The sequence below is a fragment of the Hippopotamus amphibius genome, chromosome 4, assembly GCF_030028045.1.
Source record: "Hippopotamus amphibius kiboko isolate mHipAmp2 chromosome 4, mHipAmp2.hap2, whole genome shotgun sequence".
In the NCBI taxonomy this organism is placed as follows: domain Eukaryota; kingdom Metazoa; phylum Chordata; class Mammalia; order Artiodactyla; family Hippopotamidae; genus Hippopotamus; species Hippopotamus amphibius.
In genome coordinates, this window is record NC_080189.1 from 182,501 (window position 1) to 204,374 (window position 21,874).

Below are 21,874 nucleotides of genomic sequence, written 5' to 3' on the forward strand. Positions count from 1 at the left end.
TCATGGGACAAGCATGCGTGGGCACCAGCTCTGGGCCACAGTGCAGCCTGAGTGCTGGGCGCACCAAGGGGCCAGGATGCCCTGTGCCTATAGGGACCGGGACACAGCCGAAGAAGACGCACTCTAAGTTTGCTTTCAGGAGCCCGTGAGGCACAGGACCAGGTCCAAGCTCAGAAGAGTGTCCCCCTGACCACCTGTGGATCCCCCCCAACCACAGGGGTGGGGGGGCAAAGGACTTAAAGCTGACAGCCTTTCCAGCTCCCCTGGCTTTCTTAGGGGGAGGGAGCAGTAAATGTTTTACTGAAGTCTAGTCTCCCTGCTTTCAAAAGACATGAAAGGAGGGACACAGGCAAATGCTGCGTTCCTTTATAGGTACGAGTTAAAAATGGACCTGCGGGTGCGGGCATGTCCCCTCCCCCCAAGCAGAGCTGGTCCCAGAATTACTCATCCGGAGAGAGCAGAGGGACCAGAGAGTCACGTGGATGTGAAGCTTCCGTCCTCTTTTGGACAAAGTATAAAGTACCAGCATGGCTTTTACTTCTGAAGCAATGTCACCCTCTCCTGATCACAAAAGCCCAAGGCGTCCCTCGCTGAATCGGTAGGTTTCCAGGCGTGTGACATGTGAGGACAGCACACAAGGGATCGGTCAGCTTCTACCATCAGATCCGACTCTCTCCCCTCAAAGCGCAACCTGGAAATCCAGGGAAGCCACAGGTGTGGGAGTGGCAAGGGGCGAGGCTGTCCAGGCAGGAGGTCAAGGAGGGCAGCTGAAAAGAGCGTCACAGGACCCACCCCTCCTGGGGCCTCAGAACACAGGCAGGTCAGCGCTGGTGCCCAGGGCCTCGTGGTCCTGGTCAGCAGAGGCCACAGGAGCAGGAGACAGAGGTGGGGTCCTGGGGACCATAGCCCGGACAGGGACCCAGGCTTCCGCAGGCATCAGCACAGCACAGCCAGGGAGCTGCGACACCTTAGGGGGCAGGAGCCAGAGGCCCGGAGACGAGACCACCAGCCCCACCACATCAGGCACCCACAGAGGAGCCCCTCTATCCCCATCCCTGAGGACAAATAGACCTCCCCATCCCCTGCACAGGGAAGTGGAAAAATTTCTAGAAGAATGGCCATTTACCCAAAAGAAACAGTAACTTAACTGACAGATATAACTACCACCCATCCTAACACCAATCAAAGGAAAGAAGAGTCAAAATATAAAGAACCTTGTGCTGTGCATTCACAGTGTGTTAAAATTTCTACCCTGGTATAATTCAAATTCTGCCCTGCATTGAGTGGAGACTGTCTTTCAGGCCCTCAGGCCTCCCAAGTTGACCATCTTTCTTACTCAGATGCTCTCAGCACAATCCTTGTCCCTTGGACCTCTGCCCAGGGGCTCCATATGATGGAGAAGCCTCCTCCCCCCGTCCTGATCTCTCACTCTTCACCATTTTTCAGTTCCATTTAGACAGTCACTCCTCCAAGCCCCTCCCAGGGAAAATGGACCACAAGTCCTCCTCCCTCCCCCCCTCCATTTGCCTGTATCTTGCTCTTACCACACTTTTTCTCCTCATCACACACCCCCCCCCATCTGCTGGACTAGGAACTCCTACAGGGGAGAGACCTTGTGTCTCGCCTGCACCTGAAGCAGTTAATGTTTACAGCATAGTATTTACCTACGTGTAAAGGATCTAGATTCTCATAGCAACCCTTGAGGTGAGGAGCAGTTACCACCACTCTCATTTACAAGGGCACTTGGCTCAAAGTTCATTGCTTGTCCAGCTTCAAATCGTGAGTAACAGTAACGCTTGTCAGGTTGGATCCAGAGTCGATAAGCTTCCAGATCCCAGGCCACCTACCCCAAGTGCAGCTCTCACCCCGAGTCCAGATCCTGCCTCTACTACTGCTCCCAAGCAGACAGAAAGACGGATGATGGGTGATGATAAATACATAGATGATAGATAGATAGATAGATAGATAGATAGATAGATAGATAGATGATAGATAGGGATGATAGATGATAGAGATAGATGATAGATAGATAGATAGATAGATAGATGATAGATAGATAGATAGATAGATAGATAGATAGATGATAGATAGATAGATAGATAGATAGATAGATAGATAGATAGATGATAGAGATTATAGATAGATGATGATAGGTAGATGACAGAAAGATATCGATGGATCTATCTATTGGGGGGGTGAGTATGGTCAGAGAGAATGCAAAAGGCAAAGCCAGTAAGGTAAAACTTTAATAGCTGAATCTAAATAAAGGGTGAAAAGATGTTCTTTGTCCTAGTTTTACTTTTGTGTTAGTTTGAAATTATTTTCCAATAAAAAGTTAAAACCACAACAAAATGTCCCGTTTTATTTTTCACTTCCAGGGCTTTTCCATCTGCTGGAGGACAACTAGCTCTTAGGCTACACTAATCCTTCCGGGGGGTCTGAGGCAGGGGTGGGATGAGGCAGGGTCTCGGGCCCTTGCGTCCGCCCCCACCCACTGCCGACCTCTGCAGCCGGGGGAGTCTGGGGGAGAGAAGGACCTGCGGTTTGACACGGGCAGGACTGAAGACGGGTCACCGGGCTGAGCCTGCCCCCCGCCCACATGCACCCGAGTTGTCTTCTAAATGTTCAGTTGCCCCAACCGACTCCCGTGGCTTCCGAGGCAGCGCACCTGTCCTTCCTGGCACATTCTTTGGGGCCTTTAGGTTGTTTCACGAGGAGGACACGAGCAGGTGCAAACGCCTGGAGCCCGGTCTCCCTCCCCAAGTGGGTCCCTCCCGCGTCGATCTCTCCTCGACCTCTCCACTCGGAGCTGAAAGGTGGGGGAGCGAGCGCAGGATGGGAGTCACGAGGGAGGGGATGCCAAGCCGGGGCGGGGGGGACGGAGCGGGGGGACGGAGGGAAGCGGGGACGGAGGCGAGCGGGGCGGGACGCGGGGCGGAGACCGGGGGCCAGGAAGGCGGGCCGCGCGCGGGGCGGGAGGAGTGATGGAGAGGCGGGGAGCGCGGGGCGGGGACGGGGTACCGCGGGGGCGGAGCGGCCGGCGGGGGGCGAGAGGCGGGCGGGCGCGGGGACCTCGGGAGCCGGCGAGCCGCGTCGCCGTCCGAGCCGCGGAGCCGGGATGAGGACGCCCGCGCTGCTGACCTGCTGCGCCTGGCTGCTCGCCCCGGTGAGCGCGCGCCGCCCGCCGCCCCTGCCCGAGGGCCGCGCTGCGCTCCCGCGTCCGCGCGCGGGGTGGGGGGGGCCGGGGGGGATGGACCCCGGGACCCCGGGACCCCCGCGCCGCGCTCGCGCCGGGGAGCAGGGCCGCCGGGGGCTCGGGACCGGCCCCGCGCCGCGCGAGGCACCGGGCTGGGAACCCGGGCGGGGACGATGCGTTGGCTGTGTCCCCCCCTCCCTGCCACCCCCCGAGCCGGGTTCGCCGGGAACGGGACCCCGTGTCCTGCTCGACGCCCTTCGCGGGGGAGCGGGTCCGGCCGCCTCCTGTGGCCCAGGCTGTGGCCGGCGGGGCCGGGCCGCGGACGGGGCTGCCGTCACCCCCGCGGGCTGCGCGTTTCTACGGGAGATTGGAGTCTGCTTTGTCCCACCTCCCGGTGCTGTTTCTGCTTCTTCTTTGCTTTAGAGGGGGTCAGGGAGGCGTGAGGTGCCTAAAGGAAGTTTCCTTTCGGAAATAGTCTGCTTGGATTTTTTTTTTTTAATCGGTATTTAAGAGCCCCGGAAGAAATGATATGCGGAATAGAAGTTTGTTCCATGAGGGCATTTATAGATTATGTAATTCTCAAGAATTCTTCCTTTTCATTGAAGACCCTTATAAAAAACCCGTGACCCCTGCTCCTGCTTCCCTCCCTGACTGGAGACCGTGCTGGCGTGTGCACATATGCGCATTTTATATCTCGGCCAGAGCACTGTCTCTATGGACTCATCTCCCCTCTTAAGGTTGTGCGGCCAAGGAGGGAGCTATTTAGGGCAAGTTGTCATTGCTGAGGCTACTTCGGGTCCTAGCGGGCGTGAGCCTAGCCCGCCCCCCAGGGTGGCGAAACTGCCCTGTCTCGTGGGAAGGCAAACGGGTCTTTCCTCCCTCAGGAGAGGGCTGTAAGGACGAAAACCTCCCTACTGACTTTAGTCCCTTGAAAGAGCGCGTCAAAAGTACCAGGAATTATATGGTTAATGCTGCTGTAACTTCTAGGATGTCCCCAAATAAGTCATCGCTGTACGTGTTCCAAGAATGTCAGGTATTATGGTGTCTTTTAATACCTTAACGAAAGCCCATTTTTCTTTTTAAGTCAATATAAGTTCCTAATTCTGAAATGTAAGCTAGTGACTTGTTCGTGTGTGAAACATAGAGCCAGGAGTTTGTGCAGTGGTGGTTACCCAGTGATGAGCCGGGCGGGGGAATCCAAGCGTCAGATCTTTTTAAAAATGAGGCTAAATGTGGCACAAGTACTGAGCATTAAGTTTCTTATCTTAATTCTGTTAGGAAATGTTATTCCTGCTTAGAATTCTATTGCCTTATTTCAATAGGAGGCTAATTAAACATAGATGGCCATAATATACGCAAGAGTATGATCTTCTTTAGTAAAAATAATGCTTTGTTCAGACATGAGACTGGGCCACAGCTCCAGCCTGCAGTGTGAGTACCTGTGGGCGGTGGGCGGTGACAAGCAAAAAAAGAGACCGCTGGACTTTGTGGTGACAGAGACCAGAGAGCGCTCTCTTCTGAGGCTGGAACAGTGTGTGGCTTTGTCTCCTGCGCACGTTGATAGACCGTGTGCATCACCTTCGTTCCCGTGTGGAGCCTGACGGGACGTCCCCCACCTGCTGCTCAGAAACCTCAGGGCTGTGACTCTCCCCCGGCCTCTCCGTACTCGCCCCTCATCTTTCTGAAAAGCTCCTTCACACCGAATTCTAAAGTTCAGTTTTGAATGTGACCTGCAGCCTCTAAAAATAAAATTATCCTATTAGGGCTTTCCAGGGAATGCAGAGGCTGGCCTTAGATGAAGCATGCTGGCGTCTGGGGTTGTGTGCGGTCGTTAAGAATGGGCTTATGAGTAAACATGTATTTGCTTTGATTAAATCAAGAGCTATGAAATGGCGGGCTCAAATATTGAAAGATTATTGGATTAAAGAGCTCTATTGCCGCCAAATTAGTACTAACAACATACAATGTATTACGTTAGTCAGTTTGTTTTCCTGCCCAGAAAAAAAAAATCTATCAGGTTTTATATTTGTTTACTAATGCTTTTACAGAGTGACTAGTGAAGCTTTTTTTCAAATAACCATGCTGAAATATGAAGGTGATGGCTTTTAAATGAGTGTTCGTTTGGAAGCACTTTAGCACTGTGAGGTTTGGGGGGCTTTTATGTAGAAATTTTGCTTGACTTTCTTATTATAGTGGAATTTTCAGTTATTTCTATTTCTTTTCACCTTGACCAGGTGAACAGCATTCACCCGGAATGCCGATTTCATCTGGAAATACAGGAGGAAGAAACAAGATGTGCAGAGCTCCTAAGGGCCCAAACAGAAAAATACAAAGGTGAGGCAGATGCCTGGTGAGTGAGACGGTGCCCAGGATGGCTGAGCTGACACGCAAGCAGCTTGCACCCCACTGGGGAAACTGGTGTTTAAGGTCACCTGTGTCGTTTTTAAAAATCTGCTTCCACCATTTTTTAATGAACGGCTGGCAAAACTCACATAGCGTCGTGAGTAGTGGGCACCGGGGTGTGTGTGTTGTGGGGGCGCCTTCACATAAACCTTTTAACAGGAAGCCTCATCCTTCACAATGGTCGTTTCCATGGTTCGCCATAATAGCAACAGTCACTAAAATAATTGAATGGAGTTTGTTACACTTTGCAAAAGCAACTCCATTTTACATGGAATGGGTATTTATCTGACGTTGCATTTTAAATTCTTAGCTACATCACAGATGATTTTGATCCAGTTAAGAACGGTGGGAATTTATGAAAACTCAAATAGGAAAATGAGACTTTTGCTTTCCTGCAGAACAGCCCAGTTATGAGAACAGTGAGCTTGCTGACTTTATTTCTCCAGGTCCCAGAAGCGATGCCAGGACAACGTGCATCCGCCCTGGGCACCGTCTCACGTCTGTAAACTCTGAAGGTTCTGGGATAACACCCAAATCATAAGCAGTAGCAAAAAGCTTTTGTCCTTCAGTTTTCTTTTTCTCTGTTCTATGTTATTCGTTTGTTCTCTTCAAGAAAAAAAAATGAAAGCCAAAGTACAACCATGTGTTAAAAGTCTGGTGTCCTGCAGAGGACCTCAGGTGGGATGTCACAGACGTGGGTGTTGTTCTAGACCCGTGCTGCCCGGTAGGAGCAGGGTGCAAGCCTCAGGGGTGATCTTAAACGTTCCAGTAGGCACATCAAAATAAGTGAAAAGAAACATGATTTTAATTTTAACAATGTATTTTATTTATCCAAAGATATCCGAATCATTATCATTTCAACTTGTAGTCAATATAAAACATTGATGAGAAATTTTCCTTTTTTGTATAGTAAGTCTTGGAAACCCAGTGTGCATTTTGCACTTACAGTGCGTCACAGTTTAGACCACGTTTCGAGACCTCATCGGTGGCCGGCAGCCCTGGTGCTGGCGGGTGCGGCTCTAGACCGGTGTTACATAGCTCCCCCGGGCTCCTTCCTGTTCCCCTGGAGCCTCTGCTCCCTCCGCTGAAAAGTGAGGACTCTGGCCCTAGGGCTCCTTCCAGCCTTCGAGACCTGTGATTCTGCGGTGCACGCACGATCCTGAGAGGCAGGTCTTCCAAAAGGTCTGCTCGAGCGAAGGCGGCTCACCCATGGAGCGAGGCTCTGTCCTGTACAAAGGCACGTGGGACCACGAGCCAGCTGCGAGGATCCGTGAGGCCAGGTCTGGCCAACCAGGGCCTCGGGACAAGACAGTGGTCATGACCACTGAGGTCTGTTCCTTTCAGTGACAATGAGGAGACTTAGGGGAGCTAAACGCTGAGAGGAAACAGGCTGAGACCCTCAGAAGCATCTGGTCAGCGGCAGGGACCAGGTCGCTCCGCCCGGCACGCCGTCCACGAGGCCGCCCTCGTCGAGCTGGGGTGGGGCGCTGTCTACCACACCCGCCGTGGGGGGCCCCTGACCTCTGCTGGAGACTCCCAGGGCAGAGGCCTCTGCCCCCCGTATCAGGCAGGCCGGCGGTCGGGCCCTGAGGCTGCCCCCGCGGCGTCCCCTCGCTGGCGTGAGTGGGGAGCGGCCGTGAGCAGAGCCCCTCATTCCCGCGGGGGCGTCTGCCGGCGCTTCCGAGGGCTCAGGGCTCGCAGCTCTCCTTTCTCTTCCTGGGGCTGAATACCTCCCCTCCCCGCAGCCCTCGCGGGCACACGGCCAGGCCCTCGGGCACAGGCGCCGGGCACGCGGGGCGGGGGGCCCTGTGCCGTGGACCTCATGGAAGGCAGACGGGACTGCAGCCAGCTGATGGCTGTTGATAAGGCCTCTGCGGACAGCCCGCCTGCCCCTCGAGTTCACCTGGGGAACGGCTCCCCTCCCCTCACCCCTCTCATAACTGCTGTTTTGGGGAAGAGCTCCTGAGATACCGTCTTAGTGTTTCTTTCTTGTCACCCTTCGTTTCCCATACTCACCAGGAACATGTTGTTAACAAGACAAAACTGGCACAGCAGGTGGCAGGGAACCTTAGCTTTTAAGAGATGGAGTTTGGTGGTGACTCTCCCTGGGAGGAGCCCCCCCGGTGGGTCAGGGTGGACCGGCCTCCGGTGGAGCAGCTGCAAGTTTGTGTCCAGGACTCACCTTGACAGATGCGGCACCAGGAGGAGCAGGACGAGTCCCGGGAGGCTGGTTCTGTCCACGGTGAAGTAGGATGTGTGGTCCTCAATCCGGTGTCTTTAATAAAAAGACGCTTCCCCTCCGGGGGCTCAGGTAGGCGGAGTGTGGCCTTAATTAGCTCAAAACAGGGTCCTTTCAGTTCTGCTCGTTCCAAGGGCTCGGGTCTGTCCTTGTTCCCTGGCCAGCGGTTCACGCGCGTGAGCTGTGGCACGTGGCCAGGCAGGGGACCTTTGGCCGTGGGGACGTGGGGAGTGTCTTCACCACCACTTGTTGCCGTGGAGAAAGGCAGGCGCCAAATTGCCCAGCTTCCTATATTCACAGGACGTCAGAAATGCAAACTTCAGATAAAATATTCCCGTTCTTAAAAGTTTGCAACTAGTACTTTTTATTTAAAGAGTTCTGCGGGAGCAGACTGACCTCCTGTGTGGGTGCTGCCTGTGCGTCCAGGTTGCTCTCTGTGTGGCAGCCGGGCCAGGCCAGCCCCGCTGGAGAGCCGCTCCTGGTGCACACATGGGCCAGGACGTCTGGAACACTCATCAGGGCTCCCTGGCAGGCTCTGCGGCCTGGGCCAGCGTTCCTCACGGTGACCTGCGTGTGACCCGCATAGACAGGCTGGACGGCAGGGTGGACGGCACAGCTCGTGGAGATCTTGGCATCAGCTTGAGCAGAAAGAACGTGGGGGGTCTTAGACAAAGGCCACAAAATGTCTCCCCTGTTTGGAGCCATGGGGAAAGGTGTTACTCGGTCTTGCGATGACGAGTATCAGCCCGGGGGCATTTTCTTACATTGAAGGCCCTTATTTTAGTATTAACTTGACAGCAAAAATACCTGCCCCTGAGTCCTCTCACCTTGGACTCACAGGAAGAGCTCGCAGCCGGCAGCGCCCTCGGAAGGAGGAGGCAGTGCCACGCTGCTGGCCTGGCACCCTCAGCTTTCTGTAGAGCGGCACCGCGTGTTCCAAAGTCCCGTTTTTGCTTTTTGCTATTTGAATTCTGCGTGGCTCAAATACCAAGGATATAAATAGTAGTGAGTTGCCAGAACGAAGACACCGTAGACGAGGCAGACTGGGAGCCGAGCGAAGGCCTTCCCGCTGGACGGCCTGAGAGCACCTCCCGTGTCAGCGGCGGTCGCTTGCTTCACGAAGCTGAAAGTGAGATGAGATGTTGAGGGCCTACGGGAGCTACAAGAAATTGGTGTGAAAGAGCACCAGAAACGCAAAAGTAAGAGTTTTCAATTCTAGCGAGATAATTTGTACAAGTCTAAGAAGGAATTCTTTTTATTACACGTTGAATCCAAAACAAACACAAACAAACCAACACATAAACCTAGACAAAAACCAATTTCAATACTAAACCCCTTTGAGGGATTCACTTTGTACAAGAGAGGAGCTTAGGAGGTATTTAGAGCTTTGTGACTTAATACTGACTCATCCCCGAGACGAACTGCATCCTGCCAGTGAGGCACTCAGGCCTCGGACGCCTGAAAGCAGAGCTCACGGCAGCCCCGTCCCCACGCGGGCTGTGCTGGCCGTGGTGGGAGGCAGTGACTCAGCTCTCCAGCTCTGCCCAGTGTTCCTGCCTGTGCACGGGGCACATGGAGCCTTGCTGCGACTTTACAGCACTTTTGCCCAGACGGGGCAGCGGGGCGGAGTGTGGCCTGTGTTTCGGAAGGACAGGCAGACCTGTGTCTCTCAGCAGCTGCACCGTCGGGGCCGTGCCCTGAAGGTGCTTGGCCGAGGTGGGTGTGACAGGGCACGTTCGCTCAAGGCCAGGGCCCTGGGAGGTGCTAGACTGAAGAACTGACTTTTCTCAAACAAAGGGTACTGGGCTAATTTTGATCCACTTGTCAAGAGCGGTGGAGGGTTTGGGTTTTGCCCCCCTCGCGCTCACACGTTATCCTGCCGCGGTTTCCGGGATGCCTGCAGGAGGCACAGGCCCCGTCAGAGGGGCTCGTCGGTGGGAACCCGCCCCCGGCAGAGCGGGCAGCGTGGGCGTCGTGTTCCCACCCCTGTGGGTTCCCTTTCCCCGAGGCCCTCAGGACCCGTGTGGAGGGGCCCACGGCGCGTTTGGTCCTGGCTGAGGAGCCCTGAGCGTGGGAGACCCCGGCGTCTCAAGGAGGCTGCTGGTGTTCCTGCCCGCACCTCGCTCCAGAGAAAGACGCACCCTCGGTGCCTGAGATCAGTCCGAGGGCCGCACTCTCTGTCTGTCAAGGCTGTTGCTCTACAGACGTGCTCCGCACGCGTCCGGAGCGAAGCTGCCAGTGCCTCTTCCCCAGACGTGCCGTGCAGCATCCCCTGCAGCGTCCCCAGCTCCAGGAGGGCGACTCCCAGTGGGCGTGGACGTCCCGCTCCTCTTCTCCGGGCGCACCCTGGCCTCTGTGCCACAGCTCCCCGCTGCGAGCTGTTGGTCTCTCTACCACAGTGTCCACTGGCCTTGCAGCCTCAAGGTCCTGCAAAGCATTTGCCATTTAAAAAGGTGTCAGATAAGCTTTTGCCGAACAAATTAGTGAAAAATTCACATTAAAAATTAAGTGATATATGCACATAGAAACAATGCCGTACATAAACACATCATGTGTTTACGCCCCTCTTAGAGCTCACGTGTGCATCGTGTGTGTGTGCGTCCCTCCCGTTTCACTGTGCAGATGGAAGCCAGCTCTGGTCTGTACTTTGTTTTCTCTTTTTTCTAATTTTAGCAGTGTATTTGGCAACCATTCTGAATTGATTTATACATTCCTTTTAAGAGCTGTGTAGTATTCTAACAGATTTCCTTAGTCTGTCCCAGGCTGCTGGACTTTTAGGTAGCTTACAAGCCATGCTCTAGTGACTGCTTTTTTCATAAGAATAGAATATTTCACCAGCATTTGAGGGCAGACTTCAAGCATGGAATCGGAACATCCTCCTCATACGACCAGATGACATCGTTTTAAGAGACGCGCTTGTTTCTGTGATGGCTGTGTCACGCAGAATGTAACTAATCACATCCCACTTTTCATCGTACCTCTTTGTCACCAAGGAAACCAGGCAGCTTCATGAGCGTGTTCTCTTCAGAATGTCCCATGGCGGGGGCAACCCTTCCTCTGCAGCTCTTCTCAGACCGCGAGGGCACGTGGGGGTTCCCCTCCCTGGAGCGTGTCTGCTCCTGGTCCTTCACTGACATGCGAGTAAGACGTGTGAGCAGACCTCCCGCCCTCTTACATCCTTGTGGGTCTGAGGGAGCGCTGCCCTCCTGAGCTCAGTGCGGCGCGAGGCCCACTACTCACTTTCCATGTTCTCTCTCACGCAGGCAGGTCCTCGTTCGCATCCAAACAGCTTGATCTGTTTTCTCCCTTAGGATGCGTCTTTTTCTGTGAGATTTCTTCTAATTTCTAAATTCAATAAGATCAGCTACTGGCCTTGGATATTTAAATAATAATTACGTATTAGTTTGAATGTTCCGAAAGTAACAGTTTTAACTTTACTTTTTATAGGAAACAAATCTCACTGAAAAAATCCTACTCTGAGTTAAACTGTTATGTTTAAACTCATGAAAGGAATCATGAGTGAGAATTCGGTTACCAGCAGATCGGGTGTCGGCACCCCTGGAGGCCACGGGGGAGGAGGGGCTGCAGCCCCACGTCTGCGGGGCCACGGGAGGAGCTTCGTCCCGCGTGGCAGCACTGCTGACGGGGACCGAGCCGCTTCTCTCGCCCCCTTTCTGAGGCGCTGGTGACCCCGAGACGTGGCTCGGCCAGCTGCTCGAGGTCACCGCCTCCGAGCGCGCCTCTCCGCTCTCTGCGCCCCGGCTCAGTGTCACCCAGGCCGGGTCCCGAGCACGTCCCGTCGCGTCCCCGCTGGCGGGGCCGGCCCTGAAGCTGCTGCGTCTCCTGTCGACGAGCCTGCGGGGCAGGTGCCAGTGCCGCGTGGCCTCCTGTGGTGCGTCTCGCGTGCCGTGACGTGAGAGCACAGGGTCCCCTTCGGGAGCAGACGCGCCTGCTGGAGCCTCCTCAGCGTGACTTCGGTCACGCGTGGCTGGTGGAGCCGCCGTGCCGGCCGCAGTCCCCCGGGCTGGTCCTGGCTCTCGGGCGCGTGGCTGGTGCCGCCGCGACGGGGGCAGGGTTACGCCTGACACCCCTCCCCCCAGGTTCCGGGGGCTTTGGTGGTGCACATTTTGGTGGCGTGGGCCGGCAGCCCTTCCCGGGCACCGGTTCACTTGCGAGTTTTTGCTGTTTTCTGGGGGTTGCCTCCGAGCCCTCGTAGCCAAGCCTGCTCTTGAGGGGTTGCCCTGGGTCGCGGAGTGAGCTGTCGTCGCTGGAGCCTCAGCTGACTGGCGTTCACTGAGGTCTCCAGCGTGTTCTTCTTGAGCAGATACCAGGCTAGACGGGTGACGAGACATTGGGCAGGACACGTCACCCCCTCTGGGGACCCCGAACCAAACCCCCGGTGGCGATGCATGGGGCGGGGGGCAGAGAGGTGGGGGTAGCAAGGCTTCACGTCAAAGGACAGCAGGGTTTCCGAGGGGAGACCAGAGAACCTGCGCGTGCAGCGACAGCAGTGCACTCTGACCCGGAAACTAGGGACTTATTTTCTCTTTACTCGGAGACTGAGGCAGAAACACAGTGAGTGGCGGAACTGCCAAGAAGAACGGAAGCTTTCTGATCAGAAGCGAATCGGTGATCAGTACTTTGGTAACTTACTGTAAACTTGCTGTGCGTTCAGGAACCGTGGTCCACACAGCAGGCGTTGGGAGGTCCCGATCTTCATGCTGGAAGGTGGTCGTCAGCCACAGGACGGCTGGGCTCAGCCACCGGGAGGGCTGGGGACACGGACACAGAGCGAGAGGGCAGGGGAGGGAGAACAGCATCGACCTGCAGCCTGGAGCTGGGCCCCAGGGGCCCCTGGGGAGTTCTGAAAAGCGGGGTGTCTGGTCTAAGCTGTGTTTCGGGAAGGTGCACAGAGCGGACCCTTCTGAGAGGCGTTAGGGGCCCTGGGAGTAGGTCACGTTGCAGGTGGAGGTGACACAGGTGTGCACGGTGGAAGGGGACAGAGAGATGTCTGTGCAGGCTGGCGGAGCAGAGGCCAGGCTGCAGGGAGGCCGTGGCTGAGATGCTCCCGCGGCCCCATGGTGGCAGGCTGGGGGAGCCACCCCAGAAATGCAGGCGAGAGAAGACCACACAGGAGGAGCTGGGGGCCGGGGACAGCGCCTTCGGGTGGGGCCGGGGAGCCTGAGCGGAGGCAGAAGGAAGGGCTGGGAGGGAGGCTGGAGGCCATCCACTGAGTGGGACTGTTTGGGGCAGCGGTTCCTGGAGGCGGGGAGAGGCCAGGGGCACACCTGAAGGGCTTGGCCCGGAAGGGAGGGGTAGGCCGGGTGAGGACAGAGAGGACCAAGGGGCCCGGGCATGGCTCCCGGGGCGGACAGGGCTGCAGGGGTCCGCAGGAGGTGGCCCAGGGCACCGGCCCGTGGACGTGCCCGGGGACCCGGGCCCTGTGCTGCCCCAGTCCCCTAGCCCCCGGCCCTCGCACACGGCCTGGGCGGGTGGTCCTGCGCGAGGCCACCGTGAGCAGGCGCCCCGCCCTTGGGGTCGCACCCGGCTGGGCGGTGTGAGGGTGACTTGTCGTGACCTGGGAGACGGATGTCCTGGGGCGATCCCGGGACGCCACCCAAGCCCTGCTCGTAAGTCCACGGAAGGGTGTCCAGGAAGGACGTGGCAGGGCTCCCCACGCTTCCATCCCTGCCTGTCGGCTGAGTCCGGCCTTCCCCGCGGGCCACGGCTCAGCTCTGCCTGCCTGGGAGCCCGTGTGGCACCAGCGGCGTCCCACGTGGTCGCAGACGGTGGAGGGAAGTTGGTAGAGAGTTTGTACAGAAGACAGCGGCAGGCGTCTCGAGGGCGACAGGCGCGGCGCCGGCACGAATTCGGCTGTTCCGTCAGCTCTCCTACAAGGCCCACGTCGCAGGACCTCACGGGGTCCCCCGAGGCCCCGCCGAGCGGCCGTCGGAGGAGGGGTGGGAGGCTGCGCGGCCGGCTCGGGGCGACTTGCAGTCAGTTCTGCGGCAGCCGCTCCAGGTGGGGCCCCAACCACAGGAGCTGGACTCAGCTCCGTGTGGAGGACATTTTGATGGTTGGGGTTTACTGGATTCAGCATATTTTTTAAATGGGTTCAAACTGAATCTCTGTATGTTTCTTTGAAAAATCCTTTTGTTCCGTTAACAGCTTAGGTTCATTCTGGGTTTTGAGTCTTAGTTTAGTGTTTGTTCAAGTCCCAGAATATGACTCCCAGCAGTGGAATCTGAACTGAAGTTAAACTTTGCTGCTTCCACATTCAGAATTCCACAGTGATTTGATCAAGGCTGTCCGGTGGCATCGTCCCCCCAGATGGTGTTTCCCAGGCCTTGGTTCTTAGTTCCCCTCCAGCCCACCGAGAGTGGCATCGCTGTAGCACCCCAGGTAGACAGAATATTGCGGTATCCAGGAGTCGTCTCAAGAATGAGTTTCCTGTAAAATATTCCTTGCAGCCCTCTAAACGCATTTGGAGTCAGAACTCTGTTGTGGGGCCTGGGTCTGCTCCTGTGTAAAATCCAGGCTGTCATACGGAGGGCCTAGGAAGCCGCGTGGCCCTGGGCGGCGGTCCACCCCGAAGGCTTGACCTGCTGTGTGGACTCGGTTCCAAGCTGGGGGATGTTGAAGGGGCAGCCCCAAGTTGGTGCCTTTGTGGGCTTGTGAATCTGTGGTGTTCCTGCTGCAGGAAGACCTGGAGAGCCGCCCGGCCCAGGTGCCGCCGTCAGGTACCTCGGGGGCCTCAGGGCCAGGGGACACTCAGTGGGCGTTTGCTGGACAGTCGGGTGCTTGTTGCTGCAGGTTTTAAGAGGCCGTGGCTGCAGCTGGTCCAAACGCAGTGCTGAGTCACGAAGAGCGTACAGTCCGCTGTTCGGAAGATGAATTGTTGCGTCTCTGTCTGCGCGGGTGGGGCTGTTATCACGCCCTGAGCTTGTCCTGCAAGTTGCTTTCGAGTCCTGACCGCAGCAGCTCTCCTCCCAGTACGCGGCTGGACGTTACCTGCACAGACCGTCTCTGAGAAGCCGCGCCCTGGACGTGGGCTGCTACCAGCTCTGGTGGGTTGTCACTCTGGGCGTTTCCCCTCAAGAGGCTCCTTTCCACTCTGCTCCTGCCACTAGCAAGTGCTGGCATCGTGCCTGATTGCAGCGTTTCTAAAAAGGTGTTTGGCTCCGTAGCCGCCTGAGCGAAGGCATGGATGTAGCTCTCTTTATCTCACTGCAAATATTTTAAGAACAAATGATGTACATATGCATCCTTAGAACAACAGAAAGAAAGAATCCTCCGTTTGGTAGAGTTAGTGTTCAGACGGACTGGGCTCTGTAGGACTCAAAGAGACGGGACATTTGTCATGAGGCACTGGACGGGCAGCATCAAAGGTGAGGAGCAAATCTGAAGCTGAGGGAGGGGCTGACGAGGTGTGGGCCAGTGTTTCGGAGCCTGCGGATCCAGCAGCGCATTCACCCGCGATCGGGTCACCGTCCGCGGGGCTGGAGGTCTGGACCCGCTCAGCCTCGAGTCCACTGCCTCGGTACGCGCTGGACGCCGGGATGCGGTGGCTGGAGCAGCAGGGCTCCCTGTGCTGCGCTCGGGGATCAGGTCCCCGTCCCAGCCCTGCACACCCTGAGTCAGGAGACAGACCCTGGGGTTCCTCCTGCGCCGTGTGGCCAGCTCACGCGGCTGGGAAACAGGCACCTGAGCGTCCACGAGTGGGAGTGTGTTGAGGGGTGGTCTCAGCAGAAAGTCGAAGCAAGGTGGCAGTGAGGATCTTGCGAGATCTCTGCCGGTCGTGACTTTGAAGGATCGAAATGCAGGACGAGGGCTGAGGGTAGAGGTTACACGTAGCCCCGTTTTGGCCATAGGGTGTAGGACAAATTTGATGGCGACCAGTGGCGCCGAGGGGGTGGCTGCTTCAGGCCAAGCTGTTCTCAGGGCCCTGGGAGAAGTGAGAGGGTCGGGGCTGCCCTGGGCCACCTCTCTGGTCTTTTGGATCCTGGGCACCCACTGGTCTGGGGAAGCACGTTGGTCAGAGTCCTCCTGGCCCTGGGGGCCTCAAAGACTGGCTTGTGTATTTACCTGCGGAAAACGGTAAATCACATCCCCCTCTGTGAGCCTGAAGCAAGGCCCTCAGCCAGGCAGGCGGGCAGCAGGCAGCCTATCCGGGGACTCGGGTCAGAACGAATGGCTGAGTTCAGAGAAGGACAAACGCTTTTTAAAAAGAATTCCCCCCCCTCGATTGGTGAGTCTGTCCATCAAGCTTTCAGTCCTTTAAATTGACACTAGGCGTGGGGGCCCTGGGAACGGGGAACAGAGCAATGGCTTTGAGGGCCGCAGTGAAGATGATTGCTTTCTGTAAAACTGCTAGGTCAGAGTTCTAGGACCCAGAGGGTCTGTGGGAATCTCTGGGATCTGCACAGTCCCCTACGGGAGGGGAGGCAGGTGGCCGCAAAGCTGGGTCTGCACAGAGCGGCTGGGGTTTTATTTCAGTAAATACAGTTAACGCCATCCAGACCAGCCTGGCAGTGAGCACGTCTGTTCTGCTGCCCTGTCAGTTTTTATCTGGTTTACCATTTTCCTAGGAGAACCCAGAGCAGGGTCCTTGTCTTCAGGAATAAAAATAAGTGAGCTGCGTGGAAGCCGAAGAGAGGAACTCACTGGGCAGCGTTTTCAGGGCCCTGGGACGGGGCCCCGCAGAGCATCCCACGGCCCCGTCTCGCCTCCACCAGGCGTGGCTTCCCTCTGTTTTGTGTGGTCTTCGCTTGTGGCTGCAGGGGTCAGCTCCCGAGGCCTGGGGCAGGCAGCTTTCCCTCCCTGGGGGGCCCTGGGGCCACCTCCCTCCTGCCCGGGGCCAGGATTCCACGTTGCCCGCGATTCCAGGGCCCGACGTGGCTCTGCAGGTCGAGGCACTGTGGCTTCCCCTCATGGTCTCAGCAGTTTTCCAACAGAAAGGCTGCTCCTTTCTGTGTGATTGAAAATCTGTATAATCACAATGCTGGAAGGGAGGCGTAGGTGCCACCACCCAGGTCCAGCAGTTGTCAGCCAGCCTCCTGCACTTGCTGTGACAGCTTGTGCAGGACACGTCCCGTGGACCGTTTCCATGGAGCTGCGATGCCCTGACCCTAGGGGTGCTTCAGCTTGTGCCTTTGAAAATTGAGGCAGGGGTCAGCTACCGTGCAGAGTGCCCCATGTTCTGGGTGCATCTCCCTGTTTCCTTCCGCTTGAATTCTTCTGGCCTCTGTGTTTCCTTTACGCTGCAGCTTGGACGTAAAGGCTGGATGCAGCTCAGGTCCAGGCCTTCGGGAGGAAGGGGTGCAGGTGAGGTGTGCGCTCTGGGTGCCCACATTCTGGCGCCTGCCGTGTCCCCCAACATCCCGTTATGCTGTTTGGTCACTTGGTTAGAAAGTGACCTCCCGCATCTTGACTATGAAGTTCTTTTTTTCCCTTTGCAACTGGCAGGTGGTCTGAGGGGCTGCGGCTCTTTCCCAGCCTGTCCCACGTCCTGGCTTTAGTGCCCTGGTGATGATTCACGCTTGAATCAGCCGTCTTTCGGGTCCAAAGTGTCAAGTTTTTACATTCTAAGCATTCTTTACACATCATTTGGGGAAGAACTACAGTTCCTTCCGAAAGAACACAATAAATGTCCAAGCACCTTGGGGGCACCTAGTAAGTGCTTAATAACTAGAGTTCTGATGGGACAATTCCTTCATCACTGCTTGTTTAAATCACAAGTGAAGCAGATGTTGGGATATTATGTAGCCATTAAAAATGATGGCACGCTACAGAAATGACATGAAAAATATGAGATGTGTATTGTAAAGTGAGACAGCAAGGAAGAGGTCGGCACACAGGATATCCTGTGTTTGTGAAAAGAACGCACGTCATGTCTGTGTGTGCGTGGTGTGGGGCAGGTGTATAGGATGTCGTCAGGCCCTGTAAGCGTAGGCGCCAGACGCCCGTGAGGGGCCAGGAGGAGCCCGCGCCGACCGTCTGGGGAGAGGGTTTCTTTGGGGAGAGTCCTTGTGATTTCTGCTCCCCTGTGGAGGAGAGGGAGGTCCACTACCAAGGAGAGGACTTTCAGGCTCATGTCGCTGGCGACACAGGGATGAGAGGTGGCTGGCAGCCGTCTCGGGGCCACTGGGCAGAGTTCCGCTGGGTCTGTAATTTTTCTCTGCCCAGGAGGACGGCCACCAGGACAGGGGCCTGGAGGGGTCAGGGGCCTCGGCTGGGGTGAGGCCGCCCTTGGTCCATGGGAAGTGGAGGTACCGGCTTCCACCGCAAGCACCTGTGCCAAGACCTCCAAGTGGCCCCGGAGACCACCACCAGCAGACCCGAGCCCCAGTCTGCCCTCTGCTCCCCACTGTGGGCCACCAGCCCAAGATAAGCCCAGGTGCAGGAGGCATGTTCACTAAGGACACCAGACTGTGCCTTAGACCAGAGGGTTCAGAAACACACAGGGCCCCGCCTGAGCTTCCTCCAGGACAGAGACTGTGCGCCGCGCTGGCAGGAAGGCCGGTTTCCACCCGCAGGGCAGACGTGTCGCGAGGTCGTCCGTAAACCGCCGCTGCGGGCCGCACACGGGCTCTGGGCACAGGTCAGCCTCCTCGTGCCTGGACTGACGCACCGTGTGGACGTGCGTCCGGACGTGTGCCGCCTTTGTAATTTAAGACCGCACACCTGGAAGATGCTGTAGGATTTTAAGGTGTCTCAATGAGGGGCTTTTGTCGTCTCCTTAGGTACTGAGAAGTTCTAAGTGGACAGAGGCTGGTGTATCGGGATGTGGGTTGACTCCTGATGTGCGTCTAGTGGGTCTCAAGGCCTTGGGGGGGTCACTGAGCCTCTTTAGGTATGAACCTCCCCCCGTGAAGCAGAGCGTTTGCCAAGAGCCAGAAGGTGCTTCCCGTCTCTGAAGTTCTGCCGTCTTGTTCATGAGCCCGCCCCCGCGAGCTGGCCTCTGCCCCGAAGTTCTTGGTCATCAGGCAGAGCCCTGGGGTTGTTTTAAGGGGCTCCTGAGGAGAACAGCAGATGGAGTGAGAAAACACGACATTCCTTCTTAAAGTGCTTTTCTCCTGTTCGGAGACGTCCAGTAGCTCGTGCGGCCTGAATCACCCGACAGAAACGCCGGGAGCAGGAGCGGCTGTGACAGCAGATCCTGTCCCCGAGGCTCCGCCCAGCCGGCGTGTGGCCCCGACAGCGGCAGCCCGGCGGCGGGCTCTCAGGCCCCGCGGCAGGGAGAGTAGCCGTCCCCAGGGGCTCAGGGTCAGGGGCCCCCGAGGACCACAGCCCGCCCAGGAGGTGCGGGTGGGTCGGCCACCTTCCGTCGTGCCCGCCGCAGGCTGAGCCTGCCCGCCTGGTGCTGCCAGGGACGGCCGGGGCGAGAGCTGCCTCGCTGGGCGGCATCCCGGCTGTGTGTCTACAGCCCACCCCCCCGACAGCTCACACGGGGGCCAGGCAGGGCGGGGGGCTCCGGCAACGCGGTCACGCTCCGCTCAGGTGCCTCCGTTTCCTCCTCTGCGCGAGGAGACGGGGGACGCCCCAGGCCTGTGGGTTGGGGGTGAGACGGGCTCACGCGGGCCGGGCCCGGCCCCCGGGGGCGGCATCCCGCGCCCTGCTCCTGCTGTCACCCCTGCTCCCGGGCACAGTGTCTTCCTCGACGGGCTCACGGGATGGGCCGGTCGTCGGGCGCGGCCTCCTGGGTCCGTGGAGGGGCGCGGCCGTCCCGTGAGGCGTGCAGGGACGTCCGGCCCTCCGGCGTCACCGTGAGACCGGGAGGCGCCCCGCCGGCCGCCCTGGGCTCCCGGCCACGGGGGGCTCCCCGGGATTCACCTCCCCTCTGCACCGGAGGAACCCGGGCTTCGCGAGGTGGGGTCTGTGCGCCTGGCGGGCGGTGGGGGCTCCGAGCCCCCCGCCTTCCTGTGCCGGGTGGGGCGGGGCGGCCGCGAGCCGCCGGACTGCTCACCCCGCCCGGGGGCTGCAGCTCTGGGACCCCTGTCAGCACCCACACGTAATCCTCAGGTTCCCGTCCAGCGCCCGCACCCCGAGACGGTGGGTCTCCGCCGCGGGTACACGTTGGAACCACCAAGACTCTTAAGAACGGAGAAGCACGGCGGGTCCTAACGGCGGGTCCCGGGGGACTGTAGGGAGGACCCGGGCGAGCCGCCCCGTCGCCAGCCGGCCCCGAGGGGCGCTGACCTGCCCCCTGGGGTGGCGTCCGGGGGGCCCACGGTGCGGCCCACGGAGCCCGGGCCTCCGCCCTGGCCGGTCAGGTGAGCCGTGGACACCGTGTCGTTCTGGCCGCAGCAAATCCTGCAGGAGGAGTGACCAGGGAGCGTGTGCCGTTTCTCTGGTTTCTCTTGAGCAAGGTTAAAAGGAATAAAAAGTGAATAAAAATCTCCGGAACGAGGGAACTTGGCTCGGGGGGTGTGTTCGCCGTGGCTGGGGAGGCCCGCCGAGCCGAGCTGACCCCGAGCGGAGGCCTCGGCCGTCGCGCCTCCTGCTGTGAAGCAGCCGCTGCTCTTCAGGGTCTCGTGGCGCCCCCCCCCCCCACCCCGGGGTCTTCACGTTAACACCCGCCCGCCCGCCGGGGTCGGGCACCGGGAGGCGGGAGGGGAGGGGACGGCCCGCCCTCCCGTCCCGCGCGTGCTGCCCCTGTGCTCACCTGCCCACCGAGACGGGCCTGCGGCTGCGCAGAAGCTCCTGGAAACAAGCGAACGGTCCAGCGCCGTGTCCACCACGACCAGGCAGCGGAAGGTCCTCTGACGGGACGGGACCCGGCTTCACCGGGGCTGCGGCTGTCGTCACGGGGGCAGAGCACGTGGGATTGCGAGACTGGGCCCCAGGAGCTGTGGCTTGAGGGGTGTTCACCGCCCAGGGATGAGGTCCCGTCCGCCCGTCACGGGAGACGACGGGCCAGGTCAGCACCTGCTCTCTGCGGGCTGGGGGTCCAGGGACCAGCACGGCTCTGGCCTCAGAGCCTGAGAGCACTTCCTGGGCTTCCCTGCAGCGTCTGATTCTGGAAGAAGCTTTGCCGCCTGTGACTTCAGATTTAACCTAAACTTTTGATACAAGGAGTCCCTGGTAACATGAGCTGTTGCCTGGCCTTGTACATTCGTACCAGAAGTGGTTTTCTCTCTCATTCTCCTTTTCCCACGTCCCTGCTCCTGCAGCCTCTTCCCCACGCTCCGTCTGCAGCAAGGTGACCCAGGGGATGAGGCCTCCTGACGCCGGATGCCAGGGTGCTGGTTTTCCTGCCCTCTCCTTGCAGGCTGGGCCGCAGGAGCGGAGCCCTCTCCCTGGCGCTCCTGGTGGGGGTGGAAAATGTCTCCATCATACTGTGTCGGCTGTCGAGAGTCAAGCCTGCCTGGGTACCTCTGCCGTCCTGCGGCCGTGCTGTCTCTCTGTGTGTGCTGGGGTTGGTAGGGGACTGGGTTTCTCTCTGGGTAGAAACGTGGATGGATTGGAGCACAGCCACTGTTGGGGACGCCCCAGGGGCCTCACCCGGAGAGGGTGGGCAACCGTGTCGGTCGCGGTCACAGCCTCACCTGAGACGTCAGCCCTGTGTCCGCTGGACGAGTGCTCAGAGCCATCCCTCTGTCCACATGCGCGCCTGGACTCGGTTCATGCCTCTGGCTCTGTGTCCAGGGCTCTCGTCATAAAACACCTTAAACGCGGAAGACTAGAGCGGCAGGAGCACATCTCCACAGGTCCCGGGAGGTCACAGAGGGCCAGTGGGGACAGTGGCCTTCCAGGGAGAGGGCAGTGTCGGCAAGATGGGGTTCTGGCCCCGACCTCACTCTGCGAACCCGTGAGCAGGAGACACAGTGTTTGTGACAGCTCTGCCCTAGATAAAGTGTAACACCCAAGTAGTGAGACCCATGTGATCTTCTTGAAAATTAATTGATGTTTATCTCATTGAAATAATGAGAAAATAAATCCGGAACTCAAAACAACGCATCTACCATCATCTGTGAGAGTATGACTTGCCCAGGGATATTCTGGAGAGAAAGTTGGTTTTTTGGGTACAAAGGGAT

General features: G+C 58.0%; 1 protein-coding gene across 2 annotated transcripts in view; it reads left to right on the top strand.

The window, feature by feature from the left end:
* The first annotated feature begins 3,104 nt into the window (after nt 1–3,104).
* The window catches only part of VIPR2 (vasoactive intestinal peptide receptor 2), a 63,676-nt gene continuing 44,906 nt past the window's right edge, over nt 3,105–21,874 (top strand). Inside the window, exons 1-2 of one of the 2 annotated variants that reach the window (XM_057731971.1) lie at nt 3,105–3,166; nt 5,431–5,530. In XM_057731971.1, the coding sequence (XP_057587954.1) occupies nt 3,119–3,166; nt 5,431–5,530 (148 nt within the window). In that variant the 5' untranslated portion in view covers nt 3,105–3,118. The remainder of the gene's footprint in view (nt 3,167–5,430; nt 5,531–21,874) is intronic. The other variant, XM_057731972.1, reaches the window with a different exon arrangement.